At 42.4% G+C, this 15531-nt stretch overlaps 1 protein-coding gene across 15 annotated transcripts in view; it reads left to right on the top strand.

Moving 5' to 3' along the window:
* The window catches only part of da (daughterless), an 85942-nt gene that overhangs the window by 45799 nt on the left and 24612 nt on the right, over positions 1-15531 (top strand). For 10 of the 15 annotated variants that reach the window (XM_043425216.1, XM_043425219.1, XM_043425218.1 and 7 more), the window contains one exon: positions 14967-15026. The exons of the other annotated variants lie outside the window; for them this stretch is intronic. In XM_043425216.1, coding sequence (XP_043281151.1) covers positions 14967-15026 — 60 coding nt within the window. The remainder of the gene's footprint in view (positions 1-14966; positions 15027-15531) is intronic. 15 annotated transcript variants of the gene reach the window in all.

Genomic DNA, 15531 nt, shown 5'->3' with positions numbered 1-15531 from the left:
ATACAGAACCTCACGGTTATGTCGCGTCGGTCGAAATGTGTGAGTGCGAGTGTACGAACCGACGGCGAGAGAGGAGGCGATGCGTCGGTGAACAGGCAAGCAGCTGTCCGCCAGGTGCGTGGCCGAACGGCCAATCGGCTCGCTCCAGAGAAACCCCGAGAGGGGTCCCCAGGGTGCTCAACCTTCGGTCAGGCCCATCTCGGCCGTACTCGCGCGGCGGGTGCCCTCTTCCTCGAGCCTTCTCGCGCACCAGTCGTTTTACCTGCGACAATTATATTCGGGCATTCGCAGTACCTGTCGTGAGAACCTTGCTGCCAACGAAAAGCATTTTACGAGCTTTCTCAGCACAGCTGAGACTATTCATTGTTTTAGTCGCTCGAGGCACGAGCATTTTCACCTGAGGATTAATTTGTGTAGAAAGTTTAAGCGAAATCGGACACAAAACCCATCGAATTTGTGGAGCGCTCGACGTTTCTGATGCGCATCGATCTCTGATCGACGATTATTTTAAGCGTAATTGCTGCATATGCTTTCCTGATCACAATCGTTTAATTAATTTCATCAACATTTTTCCCCGGGGAATCGCTACTTTCGTGAATAAAACAGCAGAAATTGGGATTGGGGGTACTTTCGATTAGAATTTTCTGTAGCTCGTCAACATTCGAAAGGATCGGTGCAGAGGCCAAGGATTCTTCGTCACACGTGTTGCAACGGAATCGTCATTTTCAGCCGAATCCAGGACACTTTTGCTGCAAACTGGTCGGGCCAGGACGAGGCAACGAAATTACGAGGAACGGAGACGTTTGAAGAATGTCGCGCGAACTTTCGTTTTATACTAAGAACGAGAATAAGAACGCGTGTGGTCTCGCGATGAATGAACACTCGAGGCTTATCGCTTTCTTTGTTCAGTTGGCTTCTGCTTTTTAAACAAAAAGGCGTTCGAGTGACTAAACTTCGTACGTTAACAAACAACGGATTCGACGATTTTTCAAAACACGATCGCTGCGCGTTTTAAGGCGGACGAAAAAACGTGATTTTCTTGATTTTTTTTTCGACAAGAAAATCACTGTTTATTGGAAAACTGTGAACGTTATTATAATTATCACACATGTTCATGTACTCGTACAATTTTTAAAAAAATTCGTCCAAAAATTTCTCAAAATGGCGCAACTCCAGCTGTATTCCTGTAGCACCTTTTTCAAGTATCAGTTACAGTGGACACGATAACTAAAAAACTATTTATTCGATCCACACTTATTTATTATGATAATAGCCCGGGCCTGGACGAAGGATTTGTTGTAAAAATTTCGATTTAAAAAAAAATGCTGACAGTTTAAACAAAAAAGTCATTTTTCGAGGTGCTAAATTTTCGGTTTTCTTGTCACTTTTTTTCCCAACAAAATATGAAATCCACCGCAAAGGGATTCTTCAAAAAAGACGATTCTCAGACGATCGCGTTCAAAGATTCGAGTATTAGACGACCGCGTGCACCGCGGCCGGTACAAATCCAGTGCTCCGATCTTAATGAAATTTGGTGAGATTAATAAAGAGAATTTTCGATTTTTCCGCCCATCACAAGTGTGTATAAGGCCTTAAATGAAAGGAGGGTGCGCCACGTGAAATGCAACGCCACATTATAAATTTCTCCGCTAATGAAATAACGAGGAAATTAGTTGAAAATATGCGTGTCGAGGGTACAGTCAACGGTGGAAGGATAAAAATTTGTTGGAGCGAGTACAAAACGTTGTCGGGTGGTAGCACAAAATTTAGCATTTAGTCGCGATAACCGTTTAGGGTAAACGTCGGCTCCTTTGTCACACCCACGCATTCCTCTAAAACTCCGCTGGAGCTAAGACACTGTTGGTAGGACGATAGATCGCAACGCGGCTTCGCCTTCTCGCAGCTCGCTCCCCAGCCCTCGTTTGTCGTTCCAGCGCGAGTTTTCCGCTTTTGTCGCGTTGCTGCACGTGCGTCGAATCATTTTTAACAATTAATACGCAGTGACAAACGCGAGTCTCTCTGTTAACCAGGAAATCGGACTGTCGCACCATTCATTTTAGCTCAACGGTTTTCTCCCGCTTCGCGGGCATAGAGAAAGCAATCTCACGGGGAAAAAAAACACGAGCAACTTCACTTTTCCGAGCGAGAAGATGACCGAAGGCTTATTCTGGAGGTTCGGCAAGTTCGAACGTTTTCTCGTGACCCTAAAAATCCGAAAACTCTGAATCCCGAGCAGGAGCAAGCCTCTGGCATGCTCGGTGCACCATAAAAAGTCAATTGGTTAAATAACTGACTCCGAACGACAGTCAATCGTCATTTTTCATTTTTTTTACAAAAATATTGATGGGAAAAAAATGGCGACCGTTTGAAGAAGACAAATCCACATTTTTGTGAATTTCTCAATAGAAAATTTTTTATAAACAAAAAAACAGAAAAAAGTTATGAAACAACGTCTGCGTCATGCTGAAAGCGTACGTTTTCCATAGAAAATGCAATTTGAATAAATAATTCCATCCTCGTTTGAACGTTTGTCTGATTTTTCGATTAATCTTGCCAATTTTCACAAAACAAAATAACCTTTCCAGACCCCGACAATGACGCTGAAGTTTCCAACGTTCGAGTCCAACGAAATGATCGAACAAACTCTCCAATAATTCCAGTAATTCTCCGATTTTGTTCCCTGCCAAATTTGCGATTCGTAGTTTTTCAAGCTGCACCAACGATTCACGAAATAAAAAATTGGTGAATTTAAACGTTTTTTTCCTTCATTTCGTTGGACTCCAACGTTGGAAACTTCAGCGTTTTACCCCGACAGTAATTGGGAGTCCGATGTTGATCGTGGCAAGACGAACCGTTCGAGGAGGCTGTGCAATCGACCGGAAATGATGGATCGGTCAAGTTGAGAGCCCAAAAATAGCCAGTAGAGAGAGAGAGAGAGAGAGAGAGACGAAAAGAAGTGAGCAGGGCAAGAATAAAAATACTAATTAATCCGAGCAGTGGGCACCGAAGAACGACATTTCGGAGAAACGTAACGCCCAAGTTTCAGTCTTCTTTCTTCTCGTTTCTCTCGCCTTTTTCTCGGCTCCCTGTAAGCAAATATACAGAAAGAGTTCGTATAAACGCGCACGGGTGCGTGTACTTACGAGCCTGCACGTCGCTCACTCTTTTTTTCTTTTTCGGTTTCTCCCTTGTTTATATACAACCGCTCGGTTGTACATTACTCTTCTTAAAAAAAGAATAGGCACAAAAAGTGGGCGAGCATAATATATAGGAAGAAGAGAAAAAGTTGAAAAGGCGATAACCCTTCGTTGGGTCGGATCCGTCGATATGGTGTGGTCCATGTTTATCGAGATGACAGAGAGAATTTTCATCTCAGTTATTAATTTTGATGCAGCTTCCTCGTACGTTTAGGAGTAGAAACTGCGACGGTGTTTAGAATTTTGAAGAATCGTGCTGGGTTTCACAAACTCCTGGCTCTGAGACCCCCAGCACGAAGACTCGCTCAAACAGCCGCTTGGTTCTCATTCGAAAGAGAAAATCGACCACATTGTCGTGTCCTACAACGAAATCTGTAATCATTTTTCTCGGTTTACAGCCATTGTGCAACGGCCCATCGTTTAGTTGCCCGTTTGTCAGAAGTTTGAACGACACTTTGCTTGAAAAAAGTGAGTCGGAGACTCGTGGCACGTCGACCGAGCGTTTGAGTCCACCGAAACGATGTCAAAAAAACTCTCGAACAATTCCAGTAAGTTTCCAATTTTTCGGCCCACATCGATGATTCGTGAAATGAAAAGATGAATTATAAATATTTTATTCCTCCATTTCGTTGGACTCGAACCTTGCAAACTTCGGCCTCGTCGTTACCATAACACTCATTCAGGATTGAAACAAGTTTTTTACGAAAAATCAGCCCTCGCGGGGAGAGCAAAGGCAGAAGTTGGATGACACACGTTAAAAGTACATGATTCATGATGCACAGTGGATACGAAAAGCGCAATCAACCCCCGGTGACACGTCAATTTATTCGTACCATGCAGTTTGAAAAAATAAAATATAAAGAGAAACAAAAAATCGAACAAATATTGAGATATAAAAGGAGCAAGTAAATGAAAAAAATAGCCCGAGGGATCCGTGGTCGATGTATTTGACGTTAAAAAAAGTACGTATATGCGAGAAAAAAACGAAAACCTATATATGCAGATTGTTCTCTTCCCTTTTTTATATTCCATCCGCAATCCAATTTTACAGAGTTCTCTTTCTCTCTCCCCCCCCTTTATCCGTACTCGCGGTGTATCCGCCCGTAGTGGCGCTCTCGCGATTTACATATTTCGGCGTGCGTTTGACCGGTAATAATGTTGCGCTCGTTTCGCAACGAATGGCTACACATATGGAGCTATTCAGCTCTCATATTTTCTCTCTCTCTCTCTCTCTCTGCGCGTGTTTGTGTGTCTCGCGAATTGGCGAGTGGTCAACGCGACGCCACGTACGTCATGCTCGTTCTTTTGCGCGTTATACCCTTTGAAAAATCAACTAAACCAGCTCCAGCGAAACAAAACGAGCTTCGTACAAAAATATAATCCAGGCGCAGGCATACCGAGTTGCCGTGGCCAGCCAATTGGAAATCGGCCGACAGCTCCTGTACGCACGCTCCTCCGTGTTTATGTCAATATCCGTACAAATGTACGCATCTATGTATGAGCAGCTCTGCTGCCGCGGAGGAAGAGAAACCAGAGGGGAGCTGGGGGGGGGGGTGAACGGAAGAGAGGGAAAAAATGAAATCGGGGTGCAACTTTTCATAGGCGAGTGACCGGTACACACGGGCCATTGATCAACCCGTTCGGAACGCTCGCTAAATCCGAACTTCTCTTGGAGCGATTTATTATTTCTCATTTGCCACGTCATCGCTGACCATTGAGAGGCTAAAGAAAAACTCTCGACGCGTATCGAAACGTTGGAATTTTTCGGCACGTTTATTCGCTGTACGCCGCTTTTATTTATCGGCTTTTCTTGTTGTCTTTATTAAAATGGCACTGGATCCGGCTTACGCATGCTTTTTAGACGCTTCCGTACGTACTCGTTCCCGTCTCCATTATCAAATGGACGAAACATCGTCGTTCGGAATATTCCAATGTTGTGTATAGCTTTTATTATACGAGCTTGAGCTGCGATTATTCGTTTTTCGATTCACGCGTTGAGGGCCATGAACGGTGCGAACGTTGGCATTTTGGATGTTTTTTTTTGTTTATTTTATAAATAAAAATTGGTTGGATGGATTTATATAAAACTTTGTACTCTTTTGCATACTCGGAGGGACTGGAAACATCTTTTTTCGTGGTACTTTTTTGTACAATGGTGCGTGTTGAAACTCTTTGAATCGGTGTTGACAGCTAATCTCTAAAATGGAACGTCCGAGGATTCTATCAGCTATCCCATGACGTAAAGGATTTTCGAAATATTTTTTAGAATAAAACTGGCGACCGTTTGAAGAAACAAAATCCCAATTTTTGTGAATTTCTCAATATAAAATTGTTTATAAAAGAAAAATAAAAAGATGATTAAAAAATGACTACGTCATGCTGAAAACATACGTTTTTCCTAGAAAATGCAATTCGAATCAAGTCGCTGGGATAAAAACTCTACGTTTTGCTGTCAACGCCGATTCAAGGGGCGCCGCATTTGTCAACACACACCGTTGTACAAAAGTATATCATTGAAAAGAAAAAAAAAAAATTCTTTTCCCAGCACTTCTGAGTTTTAAAATTTCCATGAACGTTTAAAAATTTTCGAGCGTCAAAACATTCGTACTTTGAAATTCATTTCTGCGAGTGGTATTCCGTTCCGGATTTGCCTGACGTAGAATTTCATTTGTGGATATTTTGCAATGTCGTACTAAATTACGCAACAAAGCTTTTTAATCGACTATTGAAATTGGGAAAAGCGAACATTCGAAGAACAACGATGAAGGGGGAGTCGCGTTAAATTAATCCTCATGCAAAATCGTTTATAATTAGCCTCATGTATATAGCTGGAAACTGGTGTCAATTGGTATTTTTGGCCACCGGAAGGGAAGCCATTCCACCTACTCGAATTAAATATTAAAGCAACAGGGTATTCTACTCCTCGGGAGAAAGACTTCTGGCAATCGAGGCTCTCACGTGAACGGAATCTCTTACGAATTTCACTCGCTTTTTGTCTCTTGTACGCGTCTATCCCTCTCAGTTCTTATCTCCATTCGTAGATATATTCTCTACCAATCGAGACTCTTCTCGCGAGCTTTTATTCGTTATATCCTTGACGCGTCGTCTTTAAGTACCTTCCTGTGTCGACTGCAAATTCGTTTTATCCTTGGTAAGCTTTCAGAAAATGCAAAATCCACTCTTGCTCCTCCCCCTTCAGCCTCCCCTCCGCCCCTCTCAATCTCTACTTTTCCGAAGCTCTCTCTTCTCCCCCTTTATTTCATTCTCGCCTTGTTTAGCGAGTATTTCGACTCGCAAATTCACAGCTTCCAAACAATTTTGTTCATTTAGCCGTGTGACAGGACTCGCTTCGAGGATTTCACCAAAGAGCTCGACGTTCCAAAAATAAAACACCCTCCTCCAAGATGAATTATTTGACAACATTTCGAATGTTTCTCACACCGAAAATGTTGCTTTTTTCTCTCACGCTCTTCCATCTTGTTTTTCACGTTCGTCGATCGAACGGTTCGCAGCGAAACTATTTTTGGATTCCCAGCATTTGCCATGGGGATGAATTCTCTTTAATAAAACTAGACAAAAATTTATTTTATCTTGAACCGATTTTGACTTTTCTGCTCTCCCAACTTTTCTCGCTCCTTCCCTGTCCGATCGGTTACGACTGAATGTAAAAAAGAAAAAAACAAAAAAATCTCTACAATCAGCCACGTTGGGACGGAGCGGTCGTGGAGTATCGAAAGGTGGTGACTGATAGCAGGTCAAACGCCATGTTCTACCATATACTGCAGGTCTATATCATTGTCGAGGGCTGACAGTCTGATTTCGTTGTCTCGTCATTCATATGTACATCGAGGACCGATTCGCATCATGCTGCCTCGTGGCTGACAGTCGTTTACAGTGATTAACCGCGCAAACCCATCGTATATTGTTCTTGAAACGTAACTGCCATAGCATGTTGCAGCCTTTCGAATTGAATTTTGGCGTTCGGGCTCGAAAACCTTCGCATTCTTCCCACTCGATTCGTCATTCTGTCCTGACACTTTATATTTTTTTTTATTTTTCTGAATACATTGAAGTTTGAAAAACATGCACAAATTTTATCAATTAAACGGCGAAAAATTTTCACAAATCCAGATACGAAACCAAATTTTTACGCCAATCTTATCTGTCTCTTGCAGCCTCTAATTTATTCCTAATTATTACAATATAATCTTCTACACGAAAGTTCATATATTGAACTATAATTTTCTCAATTATCGCTATAATTTGCTGGTACAACGTTTCGTTGCTCAAAAAACATCGTGGGCTAAGTTGGCCAACAGTGATATGGGCTTGGTTGACACAAGTGTCGATGAGTGCTTCAAATGGGCCTAGTCAAGGTGGGCCAGTAAAAACATAGATTTTACGTATGTAGAAACTGTAATTCTGATTTTGATGACGAGGATGAGGATCAAATATTCCTTTTCCTCACACTCAAGGACAACAATTATCTTTACATTCACTTATGTCAACATTTTTTATTCATTGTTCGAATCAGCAAATAAATATTATTGATAATTATCAATATTTATTAATTTCACCAATGCGTAGTTGATTATGAGGTTAGAATAGTGCCGTAGTCAACTTGCCCCAATGCTTGTGTCGACTTGCTTCGACCGTGGGGTCGGTTTACACAAAAACGCTTCGTCAAAAAAGCGATTCGATAACTCATTTCGTTTTACGTTTAAAAATTCAAACTTTTTGTCCGATACAGAGGAAGGTTGCTTCTATTCGAAACGACCATTTCGTTTTTGAAATCGTCTTCAGTTCCTCGTTTACGAGCAATAGTTTTAAAAGTTGGCCAACCAGCCCCCGGTTTGCCCTAATTGAAATTAGAGTAGCAAAAAATGTATTTTTTCTTGTATACACGACGGAGAATTTTCATTATTTTGTCACCCTTTCGCATTTCTCTAGAAACGCTTTGCACATGAGTCGCGCCAATTTAGAATGCAAACGTTTTCATTATTTCGGAGCATGTGAAACGCACCGAGATCCACGCGTCTTCGTTCCTTCGTTCGGGAATCAAGAACACGAAATAGAGATGAGCAGGAGGAACGTAGGAATGCAACGGGAGTAAAAATTAGTGACTCGACATTATTGTACGATATCGAGCCACTCGGTAATGGAATATTTGAAAATGTCAGACAGGTACATAACGATCGATGTAGCTTAGAGAAAAGCCTTGTTGCCATGTAATATTCCGTATTGCTTCTATTTTCGTATCATTCATTTGGCTCTTGTTGCTGGATGTTCATCACGATCAGATACAACGCGTCTGGCTATATTTTCTTCCCTTTCGTTCTGCCTCCCGTCTTCGATCCTTCCCCATTGTTTCTGTTCATTTATTCGTTACGAATTGCTGACGAACAGTGGACTCTGATTTCGTACGCGATAACTCTTTGCTACTCGTGCACTCGGGTGTTATGAGACGACGGAATTTTCCACGCTCGATCGATTAAGAAAATAATCGAATGATAGTTGATTTTCGGCAATTCGAAAAATGAAAAAAAAAAAAAAAAAAAAAGAATTGAAATTCTTACGGCGAATGAAACGAAAAGCCTGCAAATACTTGGACTATTTAAACCCTTTTAATAACTTCAATTTTGACGAGAAATATTTCTAAAAATCTTGTGTCCTAGTACATGATCGAACCACACTGGAAAAAATGCTGAATATATTCATTGATGGAATAACATGTGAACAGCGAATGGAAATTTTAGAAGGTGGGCTGATTTTTATTTGACTAGAATAAAAAGAAGAGAGAAGAGCTCTCTGGACAGAGGGCGACACAGAGGGTTGATCACTGAGACAAGAAAAGGTGGAATAAGGGAATTCTTGGCATTGTACCGAACCCTCAGACCGGTTCCGAATCACGAGGCTCCCGTTGGTTTTGCGACGTGGATAATTCTATCCAGTCGATGAAATAATTGAAACGCTTAATGCTTAGGTGAGGCGCTCTCAGCGGGAGTGGTGGGTTCAACCCCCCTGGGGAATCGACGAGCACACTCTCGTGTTCCTTTTATCCGGATGGTGCTCCCCCGAGCCAAGCTTTTCTTCCACCCTTGCATCTGAGGCAAAAGCGATCTCTTGCACCGATCATACGCCCTGAGTTTAAGCACAGTCAAATCGTCCCTACGCTCCCCTCTGCTTCTTTTCACTTCCCTTGTTCAATGTATCAGCGAAGTTTTATCACTCTTCGGTGATCGTAGCATCGACAAAGTCTTGCGCCAATACGACGCTGAAGTTCGCAGCTTCCAGCGAAATAAACGAAAATAACACTTGGAATTCACCTATTTTTTGTTTCATTTATGGAGACTGAAAAACTACGAATTGCAAATTAGACTGCTAACAGAATTGCGGAGAATTACCGGAACTGTTGGAGAGTTTTTCTCATCATTTCGTTGGATTCCAACGTTCACTTCAGTCTCATTTCCCCATAATTTTTTCCTTCCAACTTTCTTTCCTGTTCCAAACTCGTTTCTTTTGCTCGCTCTAGAAATCGCGTTCTAGTACTTTTTTTCTTCTCACAAGAATTCCCCAAATTTCCAATTTCCAAACCGTGCGCCTTTTTTGTAATATTTCGACACCCCGAAACAAGGCACCCCCTCGCCTCGCGTGACAAGCAATGTCTCCCGGAGCCCAGGAGTGGGGATCGAGTTTCACGATAATCCTGAAACGTAAAATAGACAGTTCGATACCAGTAATTAGATAAATTCATAGCTCAATGGGCCTCGGACGTGAGAGTCAATGATATTGAACAGTCAGATGGAAAGTGAGCTTCGGTGCGTTGGCATGGTAACACAATTTCCGGTACTCCGTGGCACAAGTTACTCCCGAGGGGGAGGGAGGCTAGAACGAGAGAGCCCGTACCGAAAAGCAGAGCGGTATATATCCGAGCAGGACTCGTTAGAAACCTACACTTCTGAAATTTAGAGCTTCATACACATGCTCGATGTATTGGCTCGAACAAACACTCGTGCGAGCATATTCCTATTTCGCATGAATATGTATCATGCTCTCTTGTCTATACATGTATGCAGAGTAGAATAATAATGTACATGGATCGTATGCGTGAGAGTGTAACATGCACATTGAGAATTGTAGGCTCTCTATTCGCTCGAGAGGGTGAACGAGGCTCGGGCTCGGGTAGTTGAGGCATTGTAGCACGACTACAAATCATAAGGCAGACCCTTCATGCGGAAGGGTCGGCTGACAGTGCTGCTTCGGGACGTTACAACCTTCTCTCCCTCTCTCTCTCTCTCTCTCTCTCTCTCATTGCCTCACACGAATACAAACATTTAGGCTTCGATTCAAGCCAGTATTGTGTATTTCGATGCTCAAGAAGCTTCGACAGGCTTTCCAGGCACCCTTCGCTGTACCCTCGCCCACACTCCCTGAAAATGGGACCGGCCGAAACGCCCTCTCACTCTCTTCTGTCCCGGGATTGGCTTCCGGGTCGTTATTACATTTTCACTTTATCCCTCGTATTCGTTACTGCTATTTCTCCCGTGTTGTTTTTTTCCTACTTCCATTATTTTTGGTAGTTTGACGGTTTTTCAGAGCATTGACACGCCGAGCTACGTGCCAAGGAACGTCGTTTTTTATCTTCGCGAAATGTTAATGTCTCGGGAAACTGGACCCGAACTGGGGAACAATTTTTTTCGTTAATTTTGGCCTTTACATTGAGGCTCTTATTTGGGTCTCTCGACTCACCATTGAACGGATGTTTTTCACGGCGAAAGAAAAGTGCTGGAGGGCTCGTTGCTCCTCCGTGCTCAATGCCACTAATGCGGTTTGGCAAACGCTGATACAACTATTGCAAATATATTGTTTATTGGGACTTATGGTTCGCCACAAAAGTACGGAGCTGCCGCCATAGTCTTGGAGTTTGTCAGCAGCGACCGAAGCAAGCGCGCTAGTTGTCGTTTATTGGTCCACTGAACATCGGGAAGCTATAAAACTCGCCAAGATCAACAAGGAGACAAATTTATGGCGTTTTCGCTTGCCGGATGCAAGAAGAGCGTGGAGAGAGAAAGAAGAAGAAGAAAAAAAACGAGAAAAAAGAAAACTGTGAAAAGAAGACGGAGGGACAGAGTCGATGAGCGTGACTATTACTGCGTTCGCTCGGGCACGTGGAAGGAGAAACGATTTGAAAGAAGTTTGCGACTTTGGAGTAGATTTTAAACTTGCCGGGGGCGCCGGGTGTCGCGAAGGAGAATACTCCCATATTATAGTTTATTTAACACAGAATTTTCATCGCCGAAGAATTATTGTTTTTTGGCGGGGTCGAGGAATCTGGAACGGAGAGCCGGCTAAGGTTATATATCGAATCTTCGAAAAGAGACGCAAAGAAAAATCATGAAGCTGCCGACGCTTTGACGCGATGAAAGTTCGCACCGCGAAGATCGCCAGGACCGAAATTCGATGCGAGCGTGTCCGCGCGTCGAATCCAAATTGCGAATGTCGATTTTGGGGAAAAAGGGGGGCCATGGCCGTTCCGCGTCTTTTCCACTTTTGGGCTACTCCCTCCGCATTCGCTACAGCGTCGAGACGAGCGAGCTTTTCCTGCTGTGAGCACACACCGAGAAGCAACACTGTACACAAGTTGGCTGGACGCAGCTTTCTCGGAAGCAATATTCTCCGCTGCTTTCTTCGGTCCAGACGGTCTGCCGTTTCTTCGTATTCGGTTACAGGGTGTACAGCTTCGGCGTGTCGAGTTAAGACGCCAAATATTTCCAACGCCTCGAATCGAATTTGAGGCGAACCTTGTACTCAACCCTTCGCATCAAGCCGTTGGCTCACTTGGATTTTCGGAAAGGTTCGATCGCCTCAGACCGCGCTCGAGGTTCTCTCGGAGAAAACATGCTTTCTAAAATTATCTAAAAATCCTGGATAAATTTGCTCTGTTTTTCTAAAGCTTGTACGAAAAGGGATTGATAACAAGTATTTCTTAAAAAATCATTGAAAGTGAAGAAAAAAAATATAAAGAGAAGCGACAGTTTTGTTCGTGAGCCTCGAACAATATGGAGTCGTTTAAAAAACAAAATATTAATTGTTATTCGTTTGAAATTGAATTTGAAAATGAAGAATTTCGAATTTATTGTATCCGATCCTATACGCACAAGTAGCGCAGTGAAATTTGCCGATCCTCGTTGCAAAGTTTCGATAGTGAGTTTTTATTTTTTGACCAAGAAAAGAGCATCGAACTTCGACATTTTTTTCTGTCGTATTGATATTTTCAACGCTATACACAATTTGCACCGTAATTTTTGTGAAACATTTTTCCTCGTGTTGGATTTTGCTTATTGTTTATTCATTGCCCCCCCCCCCCCCCCCCCCCCAAAATGCTAAATTTCCGAGAAGGTTTTCCGCATCTTCGCCCTCGAGATGGACCGCGATGACAAAGTTATCGTAATCGGTGCTAAAAAAATGAGCTTATCAAGCTGAATTCAGATCATTTTCAGCCCCGGAGAAGTAGACATTTCCAAAGAAACAAAACCGCAAGGTGCTCGCTCTCTGATTATACATTTTTGTGCTCCCGTGGGCGCTATCTCTGTTGTGGTTCCTGGTAATGATAGAGCGTCGTCGTCGATGGTGACAGAGTCGACGAGCAATGCGAGACGACTCTAGTGCTACTAGTGGGAATGCTCGCTCATCAGTAAGAGGATGATCTGCTTTGTGTGAGACAAGCTTCGAAGCCATTTTATGATATCGCGATACCCTACGTCGGAGCAAAATATGAGAATGAATCTCCCATTTGTCCGGGCAAATATTTACCGCTCATTTGCTCGAACGCTATTTACGAATGTAACGACTCCGACTCTGAGTCTAATTTTTCAAGGCTTTTTCTTTCTCTGCGAGTCCTCTCGTGCCAAAGAAAAAGAGGCAGTGATCAAGATATGTGTCATGTAGGAACGGCAGACACAGAAGGATTTTTCCCAGATGCGCGCGCCTCGAACAAGGCCGGACGGAGAAATATGTTGTTCCGTGACGGACTTATTAGGTCTAATCGTACCGTCCTATCTCGCCGCATCTAACGCGAATCGAGCATTCTGTCTACCATACCTGACAATGACGCGAATTTTCCAAAATATCGTTCCCATTTCCCGCTTGGTTTCGTCCTGACCGCGAGTTGACCTTGGTCGAGTCGATTCACCGTGGCCTCGAGATTCTCATCTGATCTGATCCTCTTTCCCTCTCTCTGGTCGAGTGCACCACGATCCTCGTTCAGAGCATTATCGGATGCTGGGAATCGTTGTTTAGGAATTCATTGGATTCGTGTCTTTGCTGTCTTTATTCCAATAAAAATTACATTCGACGAGTTTTTCGAGGTGGAAACTTCGTTGTTGAGTACTATTTGAGATCGAGCTCGCCATTGAACGTCCTCTGCAACTTTGGTAGATTTTTCATTGCGTGTACGCGCTTAAAGAGGATTTGAACGGTCTTCGGGAGCCGCGAAATAATAAGGCAGTGGACGCTCGACATTGTGGAACAGTTGTTGAGTCCTCTTTCACTTTTGTCCATCCACGTAGTAGTCAATCCGGAGCCCCCTCCTCTGCCTCCTTTCGCACATTCATTCACTGAACGTCCGCGAATATGCTACCATAAAGAGAGACCAGGATGTGCATGCAACACAATGAGAATAACTGCGAAAAGTTCTCGCGGTATTCTGTAGAAGTTTCTCACTCGGGATCGAAGATGAAAGGCTCTACGGTTGAAAACAGTTGAAAATTATGAGCATTTTCGTCATCAGAAAATTCATTAAATATCTTGAATAGAAAAGTTTTTCCAAAATGACAATATCAGAGAGTTTTTTTTTCATAAGAAATATTGTTATTTTTAAATAAGACTTTCTTAATCAGAGACGACGAAATCATTTTATTTTAGACGAGGGCACAGAAAAGAGATTCTTTAAGGGGTCAACCCTAATTAGACGCGCACAAAAAAGACTATTTTCACGAATTTTTTTGACTGGTATAAATTATAAATATGGATATAAAAAGTGTTGGGCTCCAAAAATGCACTCTTGAAATACACAAAGATTTTTTTTTATTTTCATTTGACTCGGTCTTCGTACAGAAAAATGAGAGAGAAGACAGGTCCAATAAAATGGGGGCCCCGTTGATGAAATCTTTGAAATGGATGATCGGAAGAAAAAAATAAAAATGCTTTCAGATTCGATAGGTAAATGGCCACAGCGCGTATGACACGATTTTAGATATTGTCAAAAATGACAAAATGGCGGCCGTTTTCCAAAAACTATGAAAAAAAGCACGTTTCTTTCATCGTTTTTTGCAAAAACAAAAATAGTTCGACTAGAAATTTAAAAATTCGCGTGATATGCGCAATAGCTACGGTCACAAAGAACATTTGGTAAAATTTTGGTAAGCATCGGTTCAATAGTTTCGGAGATTCGATCAACGAGTCGTCGATAAACGTAATTTTGAGATAAACGCGTTTAAACAAAGTACGCCGTTATAGCACACCGGGCGGTGCGCATCAGCGCGCTCGCAGACGGCCGAGTAAAGGTTGTTCAAAATTACACTTGGACTGCTCAGATGTTTATCAAATTTTACTATGACCCTTTCAAATATTCATTTAAAAAAATGAATTTTTTGAATATTATAATTATTAAGGTAGACCCCTTAATAGCTCGCTGGCATAAACATTTTAAAAAGACCGTAAACAATTGTATTTATTTAATTGGCTATTCTGTTTCGTTTTATGTTTCAGGTAAGTCAAGGAAATCAATACACAGAGCTTACGAATGTTGACTCGGCAGGTCGAAATTGGGTGAGAAATATGTATAATGAATCGCATCTAAATAATATTAAAAAACATTCGAAATTTTACCGTTAGTGTTTCTCATTTATCACGAACAGTAGCGAAGGCAATAAGCTGCGATACACTCTCGTACAATTTTGACCGATGCCGTGTCTTATTTTTCGATCGCGCGGATCGCTAAGAGCAAAATAGATCGCGTAGGCAGTGACAAATTGTAAGGGAACGTAAACGCTCGTGTGTGCCCGCGAGAATAAGGAACGAGTCAGAGCCAGAAGCAGCGCGTCGTGTATACGCGACTTACTACTGGATATATAACGACATAATTCTATCGCGACTTTCGTTCATTCAACTTTCTAACACCACACCTAATCGTTCGCTGCTTCGATGGCCGATGTTTCTGTACGCATATTTCGAAATGGCTGTACATACGCGAAAAGAGCCGAGTACCAGGGCAGATACCGTTTTTATATTTTTCTCTATGAGCGGATATTTTCTGGGTGCAACGCATACCAAA

The sequence above is a fragment of the Venturia canescens genome, chromosome 7 (assembly GCF_019457755.1).
Source record: "Venturia canescens isolate UGA chromosome 7, ASM1945775v1, whole genome shotgun sequence".
NCBI lineage: Eukaryota > Metazoa > Arthropoda > Insecta > Hymenoptera > Ichneumonidae > Venturia > Venturia canescens.
The sequence above is the reverse complement of the archived record's forward strand: the minus strand, read 5'-3'. Positions and strand labels throughout refer to the sequence as shown.